This window comes from Corythoichthys intestinalis, chromosome 19 (genome assembly GCF_030265065.1).
Source record: "Corythoichthys intestinalis isolate RoL2023-P3 chromosome 19, ASM3026506v1, whole genome shotgun sequence".
Taxonomy (NCBI): Eukaryota; Metazoa; Chordata; class Actinopteri; order Syngnathiformes; family Syngnathidae; genus Corythoichthys; species Corythoichthys intestinalis.
This window is the reverse complement of record NC_080413.1, coordinates 34,769,450-34,783,594: the sequence shown is the minus strand read 5'-3', so window position 1 is coordinate 34,783,594 and position 14,145 is coordinate 34,769,450. Positions and strand designations below refer to the sequence as shown.

The following is a 14,145-nucleotide window of genomic DNA, read 5'->3' as shown; positions in this document are numbered from 1 at the left end:
GTCTGTTTCTACCCGGTCAGCTTTGATAGAGGCCCCCTATTAATCGCCCCGGCGCCCCATGTCCCGTCACTAGATTATGAAGTCTATTGTCTCATGTCTACGATCTGCTTTTTTTCTACACGATAAAACAACTGAGTGATCAACAAACCACACTGCCCATACCATCATTTTTGCCAGGCGTTGAAAATATTGTAGAGTAGAAATTGTAGAATCAACTCACAATCTTATCCAACAAGAGTACCCCACATAAAACCTTTTGTTAAGTGTGATATCTCATCTGCTTCTCACAGATGACAAGCATTTCTATGTGTCATCAGCAGAAATTTCCTCTAGCTCATCACTTCAAACCATACCAGCACCTTTTTGTCCGGCATACCAACACAAGATGTTAATCTCCTCCAATATTTGTCTAGGCATGCGCACTCTTCTTTTAAAAACACACCTTTTCTCATTTTGTCATTATGTAGATACATTTAATAAACAGATCTTTCTTTGTTTACAGATTCAACATCGTACAGTATATTTATTGACATAAATAAATAATTAAAAATAAAATAAATCCAACTTTTTAAAAACAACGGCTTTTGAATCTTTACTACTCATTATCCGACTACAATTCTCCAGACTTGGTCGCCAGGCCCAGATCTTTGCATAGCCTTCTGTGTTTATTGGACACAATGGTTGAACTAACTGCTTTGTCAGTCTGTGTAAACTAGACGTGACGTTATTCCCCTCAACCACGCGTGTTGTCAGCTTCCCAGCAGAGTTGACAGTGAAGTCAGAATAAAAGCGGGTGATGCATGGTTCCCACCAAGTCCTCGTAAACTCCGCGCAACCTTTATTTGCACAGTCAAGCTTGTCCTTTTGGCTCATGTGCATGCGGGTCAGGTGACTTCCTGGCTTGTTATGTGACTTCATGCTGATGTGACCTTATAAATCTAGTTCATCAGTGTAAAGAGGCATCGTATTGTTCTTATCCACATGTTCTTTTGCTAAATTATAGTATCTTTTTGTACATTATTAGTGTGTGTATTAGTATAACTGTTGAGGAGAGTGTTGCTCAATACAATGCAGAACCCAGCATGAGATAAAAATCCTGTCATTTAAAGGGCAACTGAAGACCTTTCCGGATTTTGGTGTAATTTTATGAATATAAACTTGGGACAAGTTCGTCGAACAACCATGACATTATCAACACGTAATTGTAAGGATAATTTGCGTTTTTTTAGTTTTTTTGCACTCCGTTAATGGTCCCTTCGCAAACCCGGAAGTGTGACGTAGGCAACAGAAGACTACCCACAGCTAGCATAGCAGCAACAACGATGTCAGTGATATTTCCACCAAAGGTAACCATTCAGGATCGCTCTTTCGTGACGCTACCAATGGCAAAGGCTCCCAGGAAAGATGAACTACAATTAATGCCTACATGTTTGAACCTGAGGCGTCAGATGACGGCGATTTACTTGACACAGCAGATGGCGTCATGACGCCAATTGACAGCTCGACACTTCACGAACGGGAGAGTGAGTGGTAAGTCCAGCATCGTGATTTTTTTATTAGAATGCGATCATTACATGGTTGTATATTTTTCCATGCTCTACACATAGCTAAAACTGGATATTAGGTAATGGGACAGTTCCTACCGATCTAAATATGATAAAGCTAGCCCAAATGTGGCTAAATGAATGCTCTACACATAGCTAAAACTAGATATTAGGTAATTGGACAGCTCCTACCGATCTAAATATGATAAAGCTAGGCCAAATCTGGCTAAATGAATGCTCTACACATAGCTAAAACTGGATATTAGGTAATGGGACAGCTCCTACCGATCTAAATATGATAAAGCTAGCCCAAATGTGGCTAAATGAATGATATGTTATTGATATTTCAAAATAAATGACAAAACCATTTTATTTTCCAGGTGTTGCTGTAAACCGTCAAGTAATTACCCTTCCAAAAGTATGCCTGTGTCATCAGGAGATCCCAGACGTGAGAGCCAAACTTGAGGAGGCTGAAGCACTGACAGGGGCATGAATTACATTTAAAAAATAAAACCATAAATTGTTAACAACATTGACACATTTTGTTGACTGTTTAATGTATTCTATTGGTATATAATATATTGTAATTATATTACATTCTGAAAAAATATTCAATAGGCCACAATAATAAATGATACCAGATTTATGTTGAATCAGCATTAGCTTTCGTTGTCAGATTGTGACACAACATATGTTATCCAAGCACACAATGGCACACATCAAAGAGCATAATTTTAGTAAGCAACACAAAGTTAGGATAGCAATGGACTAGCGCAACATTGAAAAATGATAATGGCAGTGGGAAATATGTATTTACTCTTTTCTGTAGCATGAAGTGTTCTCTATACAAAGATAACGCATTATCATTAAAATATGAAGGTAACTTGATTTTTCTTTTAAAAAATGTGTACTGTATATATGACTAGTTTATGATTTCATGTCATCAAAATTTGCTACATTTATTTCTCCTAAATCATCGTCATCTGATGTCGCAGACGGAAGAAATTCAACATCTGGCAGGCCTCATAGGATCTCTTCAGTCGTCATCGCTTGACACCGCATCACTTCGTCACTCTCTCTTGATTTTGGGAAACTGGGAGGCAACTGACTTGCAACGCTTTTTTCATCGTGTTGAGGGTTTCCGCCACTTAATTTTTTATGTTTGGCTTCCTGGAGAAAAAAAAAAATCACAGCAGCATGAAATATTGGATGAATCCTAATTTTAATTTAATAATAATTTCTTGGTGATCAAATAATAATGCCCCAGTCATAGCAGCATCTATTTGATGCTATTGTTCCCTCTTCAAATAGGCAGACCTTGATGTTGAAGTATAAAAAACGAACCAAGGACCTATTTGGTGCTGGGGACATTTGAATTTACATAACACCTATTGATATAGTAATAAAATCACACGGGTAGACGACATGTCAGCCAACCTATCTACTTATGACAGGCCAACAGCAAAAAAAAAAAAAAAATGTCGCACTTCAACAAACAGGCAGTAGGAGTCCCCCTCGTTTATCAAAAAAAGCCATTAATGTTCTACTTACGTCTTTGTAAAACCAAGGTTGCATTGTTGTAGGTTTTCAAAGCTGTCGTGGCTGAAATGATGAAAACAATGAGCCGATTGGGGACCTGTATGCATGCTAACAAAAACGGTCCAAACCTTTGCAGGAGAAGTTTTTTTGGGACCACTCCCAGAGTCTCGAATCTTCCTGTGAGTAATTAATCGCTACACATCGAGATGGCATGACGAATCCCGCGAGTAAAACCCAGAAAATGTTTGCAATATGTGGCGAGGATAGCGTGGTGCTATATTTCCACGTTCAGAGTGGTGGCGAGGCTTCCTGGAAGTTACGTCATGAGGTAGGGGTCGGCAGGACGGCGCGTCCCTCGTTGCTATGGTGTTGCTATGGGCATAACTCAAAAACTACGCGGTCAGTTATTATTATTATTTTTTTATGTGACTTTTTGAGAGAGCGAATGACTCATTTAATACAATTCAACTGAGTAAAACACTTAAGAGCGAAATCTGAAAAGCTCTTCAGTTGCCCTTTAAAGTGGATCAAACATGCAAGTGCACATAGCAAGATTGCCTCGTGTGAGCCTTACCTCATGTCAAGGGCGTGGGTTTGCATAGGGACGGTAGAGACATAACACTACCAACTTTTCAGGATGCTCAAATTGTCCCCACCAACTTTTAAGCAACCTTATTTGCATTATGCAATGACTTCAGTTATATAGGTCATTTAGATTGTCTCCCCATATGTTGTAAGGATAGAATTGACATTACCATTAGTTAGTGAATTATTTTCATTATGTTCAGACTTACATTTACCGCTTTTCACTGCTGAGTGTGCCAGTCCATTTTTTTCCCCCTCAAACGCAGGTTTGATTGGCTGATGATTTCACAACACCCCCTCCCCACCCCACACACACACACACATACGCACTAACAGCCCTGACAGAAATTCAACATGTCGACAACATGCCGCGTCCTCCGAATAGGAGGGATAATGGAAGGTTGTTTTTTTGGGGGGGCCTGCAGCAGCCACTGTAAGTAATGTGAAAAGACGTCAATGTTGCAAAGGTGGGAAATACACCACAAATTTTTCTACTGAAAGTCCGGCCTGCATCAGAGTATACTATATAACTATATAATGATTATAATTAGGGCTGCAGCTATCGATTATTTTAGTAGTCGATGAAACGATGAACTAGTTAGTTTGAACAATCAAGTAATCGGATAAGGAACATAAAAAAATAAAATACTTGAGCTGAGCCTAAAATGGTATAAAAAAGGATCATTGTACAACAAAAGAACAATATAGCTTAAATGCTATAAAATACTAACGGTTTTTTTTGTGTGTTTTTTTTTTTTACAATACTCTTAACAAATGGTTCCGACACATATTCCCACAAAAATGGGCTAAATATACCTTTAAACTAAATTATGAATGCATTAAAAAAAAAAAAAACATTAGCTCAAACAAAAATCTAGCCTATGTTGGTCTTAACAGGGAGCAGCTGTATTCAGCCGTGTGAATGAGGCAGACTAGAGGGCTGTGTATCCACCGAAATCAATAAAACTAAATGCAAAAACTTTCAAAACAAACCATTACAACGCCAATTCATATAAACAAATACTCGAAGCAGCAAAATTCAATTTGAATCTTTTTTCCTAATCGAATACTCGAGTTGATCGATTAATCATTGCAGCACTAATTATAATTGATAATTATTAATAATAATTATTTATAATGTCTTCCCATATGTTGTAAGAATAGAATTGACCCTTTCAATTGTTCTAATTCCAAAAGCTCCGCCCCCACTTAGTTAAAGTTGCTAAGCCGACAAGCTTTATCACTTCAAGGGCAAGGCAATTGCAGGCAGACGAGTGTTTTAAGTGTTTTTGGAGCAATACCGGTGCAACAAACTCCAAAATTGAGGCAAAAGCATAGGTTAAACATTTACAGTGAAGGCCGGGAAACTAAGGTTTCAGTTCACAAAATATTAATGAAAAACAAAATATGTTTAAGACGCTTATTAGCATACTGTGTTTACTTAAAGCAAAACTAGGTAACTTTTCCACCTATATAAAATATTTTCATAACATTTATGATGGTATGGCCATGGATAACTAGTTGAATGACACCTCTTTTATATCTTGAGGGGGGTCTGTATTGCTTTCACGGGCACTAATTGACTTTGAGGAGGGTGGCAGGAACCCTGCCACACAAAAAAACTGGAAATGTGCCAACTGCTTTACGACATATGTCACTTCCCCTTTCCTCATTTGTTATAAAGATGGATGTTGATGCAAACGTTTTCACGAAAATTCTGCAAAGTTGGCAGACCGACAAAAGAGACAAAAAGTATTGTCTGAGGAGACAAAAGAAAAAGGGAGGCTTCCAGGATAAAAGGACTCTCAAGAATAAATATTAGCCTGGCTTTCAGTCGCTGGCGTGAATCCCTACCCCTCCTCCCCACTGAAGTCATCAGCACTGTCGGATGGGGGGCGGGGGTGGGTCGGATGGCCGGTGGGGGGAATAAGAACAAAATCAAACATTTATTTTCATCATTGTCATATCCTATTGTTTAGCCACAACTGGATTCATTATCCCATTAATATTCATCCTTCACACAGCCGTTGAAAACAGAAATGTCATTTAATCCAAGTGCAGGCGACCAGAAGATGATGCCTTTATGACGCTGTGTGCTGTTCCTAATGGGAAACACAGTCTTCCTTAAGGCAAAACACTACTGCGTTTGTCCACTTACGTCGCTAAAATCGACCAAAACAAACATTACCTGGTGTTGCTTTAAAAAGACAAAGCATCGCTTTAAAGTGCCTGTGACGCGAAAAAGCATGTTTATTTCATAATACACGCGGTATTTTATGCCCCTGAATGATATGGGCCGCTTGGATGTGTGTGGAAGCGATCGCTATTTTTATTTAGTTTTTTGAATCCTGCGCCATGAAAATGAGTGAGTTCCGGCTTCGGTCTTGCATTGAGGAGGACGTGTACGGTAGAAGACGTTCTCTTCACGCTACAGTGTACTGTTATGTATGAGGACGAAGGATTCAGCTGATTTTGCGGATTAATACGTTTATTTTTCGCATCACGCCAGCCAAACGGCTGCAGAAAAATCATTCTGTATGAGGGAGAGGCGTATGCGCCTTTTTGGAGTTTCAAAAGGTTCCCATTCACCGTGGATATTTACTGTGGGACCATTGGACTTACGATGAAGTGAGTAAACATCTTGTTTTGTATTATGTCAAATACGAATACAGCGATTACAAAGTAAACACTACAAACTTCCTTTAAATGAAGGACTACTTACGTTTGATCATTGATAGGCATGTAAAAAGCTCTCCCAATGCTCATTAGCAGCAGCACGTTAGCTGCACAACAACTCCAGCCACCCTCCTCCGGGGAACGAACTGTAAATTGCTCTCCGCCGGGCGGTTTGCCGAGCCGCAAAGACAATCGCCAACCGGGTTGTCATGTCAAATAATCCAGGATACTTATGTGTGATTTTCCGCTTCGAAGACTTTGAAACATCACTCGGTTCGGGTTAGCATGTCGGCTAGCTGTCACGCCTTCTGGTTTGTTTACATTCTCCGAAGCCGGGGAAGGGAAATGACATATGTCCGATTTAGGTTTCATAAAATATCGTTCGGGAGGTGCGACAGTAAAGTTGAAGTCGACAGTTTTGACCATTATGGAGTAATTTTGCCATGTTGTCCTGAATGAATGCATTTTTATTATTTTATATTCCATTCAGCACAAGACTGTTATTTGTCATGACCATGCCATTTATTTAGCAATTGGGGAAAATACTTGGATAAAAAGAATATCCTGTAAAAATATTGAAGTAAAGAGACAGAAACAATGACATTTTGCTGCTCTCTTCGTTGCGTTTTCCTCGTTGTGAATAGTTCCCCCTCGACAGGCTGACTGGTCCTTCTCAAACCATTTATATAGCTATTGGGGAAAATACTTGGATAAAAAGAATATCCTGTAAAAATATTGAAGTAAAGCGACAGAAACAATGACATTTTGCCGCTCTCTTCGTCGCGTTTTCCTCGTTGTGAATAGTTCCCCCTCGACGGGCTGACTGGTCCTTCTCAAGCCATTTATATAGCTATTGGGGAAGAATACTTGGATAAAAAGAATATCCTGTAAAAATATTGGAGTAGAGAGACTGAAACAATTACATTTTGCGGCTCTCTTCGTCGCGTTTTCCTCGTTCTGAATAATTCCCCCTCAATGGGCTGAATAGTAAAACCGATGAGTCCAGTCTACCGCTGACGTCATCCACCTGTTGGGGACGCTAAAACCCTATAATGAATGGTAGGCGTGGCTAACCGGCAGATTAAAAGACTAATTTCTCGTCATCTGTGCTTTGCTAAATTGTTGTATATCGTCGAATCGTCTCAAAATATGATTCTAATTCACATAATAATGCCATTTAAGACTTTTTTTCTCGTGTCATATGCTCTTTAATGTTAACGCATTAATTAAACGGACTGCGAACGAAGGGGTGCACAGGCATGAAAATCACTCACCTTTCGGCAGGTCAAAAAAGGCGACCTGCGTGAATCGTGTAGATCCGAGGAGAACATTTTTCGGGGGTTGGGGGGGGTCGTTAGTCCATCTAACTAAGTAATGACATGTTTTATTGAAGCTGCTAAGCCTGTCGCGATATGCAATGAGTCCATCTATCGCAAGGTAAATAAAAATGAGGGCGGTAATTTTCACGGCTGCGTTTTATCACCGCGTGCATGCATACATTTGTGTGTGCGTGTAGATGTCCAGATGTTTATTGGTCAACAACACGTCGTAGAATTACAGTTCACACATACAAAATAAGGACACACATCTATATGAAACAATGTAAACGTTCGCATGGCTACATTTAGGTTAATGGGGAATAAAGACAACTTACTTTAGCCTGCTATAAAACATTGGCAGTCTTTTCCAAAACGCAAACTTACGGTGAAAAGGTGACACTTCAAACATGAAAAATCACTGGTTAACCGCATTTGCAAATGAAAACATGAAAAAAAAAAAAGAGGGAGGGAGGGAGGGAGAAAATTAGTCGGTTGGGAACTTGGGACAGCCCTACCGGAACATATTTCCTCTACACCCTTTTCACCTTTTTAACCCATTTTCATGTCTGGGTGCAGTTAAATAACTTTAGCTAATGAAACAGCTATACTTATAGCGTTATAGACGTTATAGCGTTGACATTCTAGTAAGATATAACATTCGATAACAGTAACTACAACTTTGATATCCAGTTTTTGGAATTTTCTTGCTTCTATGTGCAAATTAGGCAAGACAGCTCGCCGGTTATACTCTGCCGTTAGCTTAGTCTTACCTAAAGACAGTGCTTCTCAATTATTTTCTGCTACCCAAAGGAAGACGTAAACGTTTCGCGCCCCCTACTCACTGCCGCCACTGTAAATAGTATCATTTGTCAATAAAATAATTATTATAAGTACACATCTGCATAACATTGTGTCCTTTTTAATTTTAAAGAAAGAATAAATAATATAGATCAGCGTACAATAAAGTATAATGTTATCAACCTTGTTCTGTTGGGAAGAGAAAAGACTTAAAGTGCATCACTTTGCCTGAATTAAAAAAAAAAAAAAAGTCACATCCAAACTGTAAGAATACACTCAAGGTACTACATTTTTTAACCATTTAATAGTGAAAAATGAAATTTAATAAAATCAATAAATAATAACCACAACCACAGCCAGAACCGGAATGGCGATGCAATGCAACCTACAACGAAGCTGCACAACCTTGAGATGAATGTTCGTCGGGAGTCAGAATGAAAACTGCGAGGAGGATTAAGTCGACAAAAGGAGGGTGGCGGACACGGCCTACCATCGGTCCTCAGCTATTCCCTATCTTCTGGATCGAATCAACTGAATAAACTAACTACTGAATTATGAACTAATCTACTGGATCTAATCAACATAACGAGCTCATTGCCACGATCGACAATGGACTATTGGGAAAATGAACAATCAGAGGGGATGGTTACTATTTAAAAAAAAAAAAAAAACAAAAAAAAAACTTGTAATCACTACGAAATCTGAATGTCAAAAATTGATATTCGATATTTTCTGCGTCCTATGTGGTATACCGGGGACGGGTTTCAATAAGCTTTGGCTTCTTCCGTCAGCCCTTTTCTTTTCGGGTTGAATTAATTGTAAACACATATAAATGCTGTATGTTTGGATTTGTCATGCCTGAAGGGAAAAATAAATAAATAAGAATAAATAATAAATTCAAATTGATTAGCAACATTAACTCATGAGAACAATATGCCAAACCATTTGACCAAAAAATTTAATAAAATAAAAATGTATTGCTATAAATATTTGGGTGGTTTTAATTAAAGCAGACAGTGTATTTTAATTTGTATGAATTTTACAAAGATCAGACCAGCATTTCATGGTGAAATTATGCAGAAATGTGATGACTCATAAAATGTTTAAATACTTTTTCATTCTACTATAAGTGACGTCTTAATTTATTTGGCTTCCTGCTGTCCGTTGCAAACATGTTTTGATACAGACCAGTCTTTCCTTGTCTCCCAACCCTTGGTTCACTCCCACTTAAAAGTCAAAGCCAAATGCTACATACGCGTCGTCATATTTCCTCGTCTAAGCTCTTCATATCTCCAGCGCTCTTTGTTGTGTGGTCTTGTTTGGTTCAAAATTACTGTGCACACTCTGAAAATGAGAGCGCCACTGCCACCCACTGAGTGGATGTGCAATTACACTTTATTCTAGTAGGCAAAAAAGTATCTTCCCGAGGTCACATGCGCCACCCTCGGCATCGTTCTGCGCCCCCCTGGGGGGGCCCGCTTCACCATTTGAGAAGTACTGCCTTAAGAGAACTTCTCTGTAAGCTTGTTTGTTTTGGAGATATTTAGCTGGCAGTACAGTTGTTTTTTCGGCTTTGGAAAAAGAAACACATCACATTTATACTGATAAATGCGTAGGTACCTCGTGTCCAATTTTGATACTCCATAGGCACACTGCTTCACCATCTTCTTCCATAAAGTTTTATGGGTGTTGACTATCTGAAACTACCAAATTTGTTAGACAAAGGGGCAACAGAGAGTTTGTCAGAGGTTGTATGTTAACAACGGTCTGTAGGATGTATGATTGGTTGATGGTTGTTTAAGAGACTGAGTTTGCAAAAGGTTAATTGGCTTAGGACAGAGACATTAAGGAAGGATGATGCAGCAGTGATAGGGGAGTAACATTAGGCAGAAATCTCATTTTGGCGAAATAAAAAAATGACGTAGGCAATTATGCTATTAGGACAACGATATTTATTGACTGTCACTACCTAATTACATTTTCCACTGTCTTCCTCAGGTCCTGTGGACATTGGTAGTTGAAATCTCAGCACGAGTCTTGTCCACAACTCACCCGGCTGACCTGCCCCTCCTGTCTTCCCGCCACTATCAATACAAAGACCCAGACTCTGGCTTCCAGCTGGTCTGTGACAAGTGCCCGGCAGGTACCCATGTGTCTGCCCACTGTTCTTTAAATGCTGTGAGGGAGTGCAGCCCCTGCCCTGAAGGTACTTTCACACGGGGTGAAAACGGCGTTTCACAATGCCATCACTGTCGGACTCAGTGTCCTGTAGGCCAGATTGAGAAACTACCCTGCACTGCCACACAAGACCGTGTGTGTACGTGCCCACCAAACAGCTTCCTGTCGATGGAAGGTGGCAAAGAGTGTAAGCAACATTCGCTGTGCCCTCCTGGGACAAGGGTGAAAAAGCGTGGTAGTGAAACAGAAGATGTCATTTGCAAGCCTTGCACCAAAGGAACATTCTCCGATTTGGAATCAAGTGCTCTCAAGTGCCAAGCCCATTCGAATTGTAAAGCTCAGGGGTTGATGCTGCTCAAAGTGGGAACAAGAGAGACTGATAATCTTTGTGGACCCCCATCTACATCCCATTCATCTACATTTTCTTCCACAACCACTGCACAAAGACAGAAACTAGTGACATCGGAATCTTCCTCATCAACATTAGACCACAAAGGTGAGAGTTGACTGTCATTGCAGTCATGAAACCCTATTCAAAAGAAGCACATTCTTAGGCATGGCAACAAAGTAGTGGCTTCTACTTGGTCCTGAAATGCTACTATTTATGGTCATGAGGAGGTCAACCTCTCCTGCTTCTCTGTATTCCCCACCTCAAAGATGTGTCGGATCAGAGAACATGAGTAATTTGTCCCCACCCCATTTGTTTTAGCTGCCGTTCACACTAATCATCATCCCTTCTGTTAAGTCAGTGGGTCAATTCTGGGAATCAACCTACCAATCCTGGTATTCCTACACACCCACTGACACTCACACCTAATAATACTGTCACTACTAATTGTGTTTTAGCATGGGGTAGCAGTATGTTACGAGTCCCTGCAGTTGACATAGGATCAATTTATTATTCTCCACAAAGAAGCAAAGAAAGAGTTGTATATAGCAGTGTCTAACTGTATTTTATTAGCGTTATTCAATGGTGTATAAAAGCTTTTAAAGCTTCGTAAATCTCCTGGTCAGGACAAGGAGGTAACATTTCCTGGTAAACAAATGTAACTGAATGGTACATTGTACCATACATACAAGGTGAGATTTCCCAACATGGTGTGTTCATTGTAGTATATGAATTTAAAACATTCATAGCCCATAATACGTATTTGAATAAAAACATATAACATAACATTTGGAATAGGCTCCAGCTGCGACCCTAGTGAGGAGAAGCTGTACGCAAGATGAATGTTTGTTATTTCTTCTATTAATAAAGTGCATATGACATGACAGAAAAAATATTAACTAGCATTATTATTGGAATTAAAATCATATTTTGAGACGATTCAATGATATACAACAATTTGGCAAAGCACAAATGACGAGAAATGTGTCTTTAAGTCTGTGGTTTAGTTAATCCTGTCACTATAGCGCTCTGGCGCCTCCATCTTGGTGATGATGTCAGACAATGAGCGATGTCAGCAGATTTAGCATTGAGCCCAATGGAGCATAAGGCGTTTTTCAGTGATTCCAGTTCAAGTGTGGATTTTTTGAACGATTTTGTAGATCCATAAAAAGTATGTGACATACAGCCATATACAGCAGGGGTCCCCAACCTTTTTTGATCCACGGACCGGTGTGATTTGGGTCTTTTTTTCACGGACCGGTGTTTTGACAAATTTTGCAACCCATCAAAAACTGCAACTATGTGGTTCTGCGCATGCGCGTAACATTAAAAATGGCCACAAATGCAGCGATTCCAAAGTAAACACTACAAACTTTCTTTAAAGAAGGGAATATTAACTTACGTTTGATCGTGGATGGACAAAAGTTCTCCTCAGACCCATCCTGCCATGTTAGCTGCACACCGCTAGCTCATCGTTAACGCTTTCGCCGTGTCGTTTAGCATTAATTAAGAAGCCCGCTTCACAAAAATTTGATGTTGTTTTCAGTGGTCTCGTAGGTTAAGATTAATTCGGCCAGAATGCGGTCATTAATACATTATTATTTCTGTGCGGCCCGGTAGCAAATGGGTAGATGGTAAATGGTAGATGGGGACCCCTGATATACAGTACTGTATGTTTGAGTCATATTTGGAGGAGAAGGAAGATTCAGAACGAGAAAAAGGCAACAGAGACAACAAACACAAGGCTGATGACTACAGCTGACTTACATGGGCAACACAAAATGTCATCACTGTTTTTATCTCTGTATTCCAATATTCTTACAAGATATTCTTTATATGGTGTTATCCTTATCCAGCGCTTTTCCACCTTTCAAAGCGCTCAAAGCGCTTTACACTATCTTGCCATCCACCTACTGATGACGCAGCACCAGGAGCAACGTGGGGTTCAGTGTCTTGCTCAAGGACACTTAGACGAGTTCATCAGGGTGGAGAATTGAACCCACAAACTCTGGGTTAGGGGACAACTACTCTACCACTGAGCCACGCCACCCCACTAAAATATATCTAAGTATTTTTTACCGTGATTGCTATGTAAATGGTCATGACAAATAACAGTCTTGTGCTAAATGGAATATGAAATATTAAAAATGCATTTATTCAGTACGACAGGGCTAAATTACTGGATGATGGTCAAAACTGCTGACTTCTTAAACCTCCCGAATGGTATTTTATAGCACCGGAGTTAGTCCAGCTCTTGTCATTTCCCTGCCAGACTCAGAGATGGAGGGAAGAGCGTAAAAAAACAGGATGCGTGAGAACTAGGCTACATGCTAATCTGAACCGAGCAGCTCTTACAAGTCTCTTCCTCGCCTTTCGAACACGAAAAATCACACAAAACTACCCCGACTCATGTCACACACGCCAGCTGATGAATGCAAGCACGCCGTGCTTTACTGGCCGACGGCAAGCATTGTCACCCACAAAATACAAGCCACCTCCTTATTAAAACGTGTGCCATGATCCCAGTATTTGACATAATATAAAACACGTTGCTTACTCACTTCCTCGTCCAGCCAATGGTCCCTCGATTGTAAAACCTGTTTTACCCATTTTTTGCGGTCAACAGGGTCTTTTGGAAACCCAAAAAGGCTCACAACACTCTTTCTAGAGTAGCAACAAAAGCCTGCAGCACATTGGGCTGGCGTGACGTGAAAGATAAACGAGTTGATCCGCAAAATCAGCTGATTTCGCTGGCCTTCTGCATACAATAGTATGGCTGTATAATGAAGATGATGTAATTCACTGACGTCACATCCACTTTCTTCCTCAACCCTAAACTCTGGCCGGAGGTCACTCATTTTCACGGGATTAAAAAAGTTGAATAATTATATCGATCGCTTTCACACACATACAAGTGGTCCATTTCATTCAGGAGCATAAAAAACCGCGTGTAAAATAAACATGTTTTCTGGTGTCATATGCACTTTAAACAATCCATGATCGTGTGGATCCTATCGTAATCTTTTTTACAGTAGTCTTTCTTTGTTGTGTCATTCCCCAAAAAAGAAATGCTATGCAAAATTGTAAAACTGTGAGTTGTCTCGTGCATTTTAGTGCT

The 14,145-nt window shown here is 39.8% G+C and overlaps 1 protein-coding gene across 1 annotated transcript in view; it reads left to right on the top strand.

Annotated features, from left to right (window-relative positions):
* tnfrsf21 (tumor necrosis factor receptor superfamily, member 21) overlaps positions 1-14,145 on the top strand; it is an 84,587-nt gene that overhangs the window by 21,878 nt on the left and 48,564 nt on the right. The window contains exon 2 of the mRNA XM_057822496.1: positions 10,460-11,135. Coding sequence (XP_057678479.1) covers positions 10,460-11,135 — 676 coding nt within the window. The remainder of the gene's footprint in view (positions 1-10,459; positions 11,136-14,145) is intronic.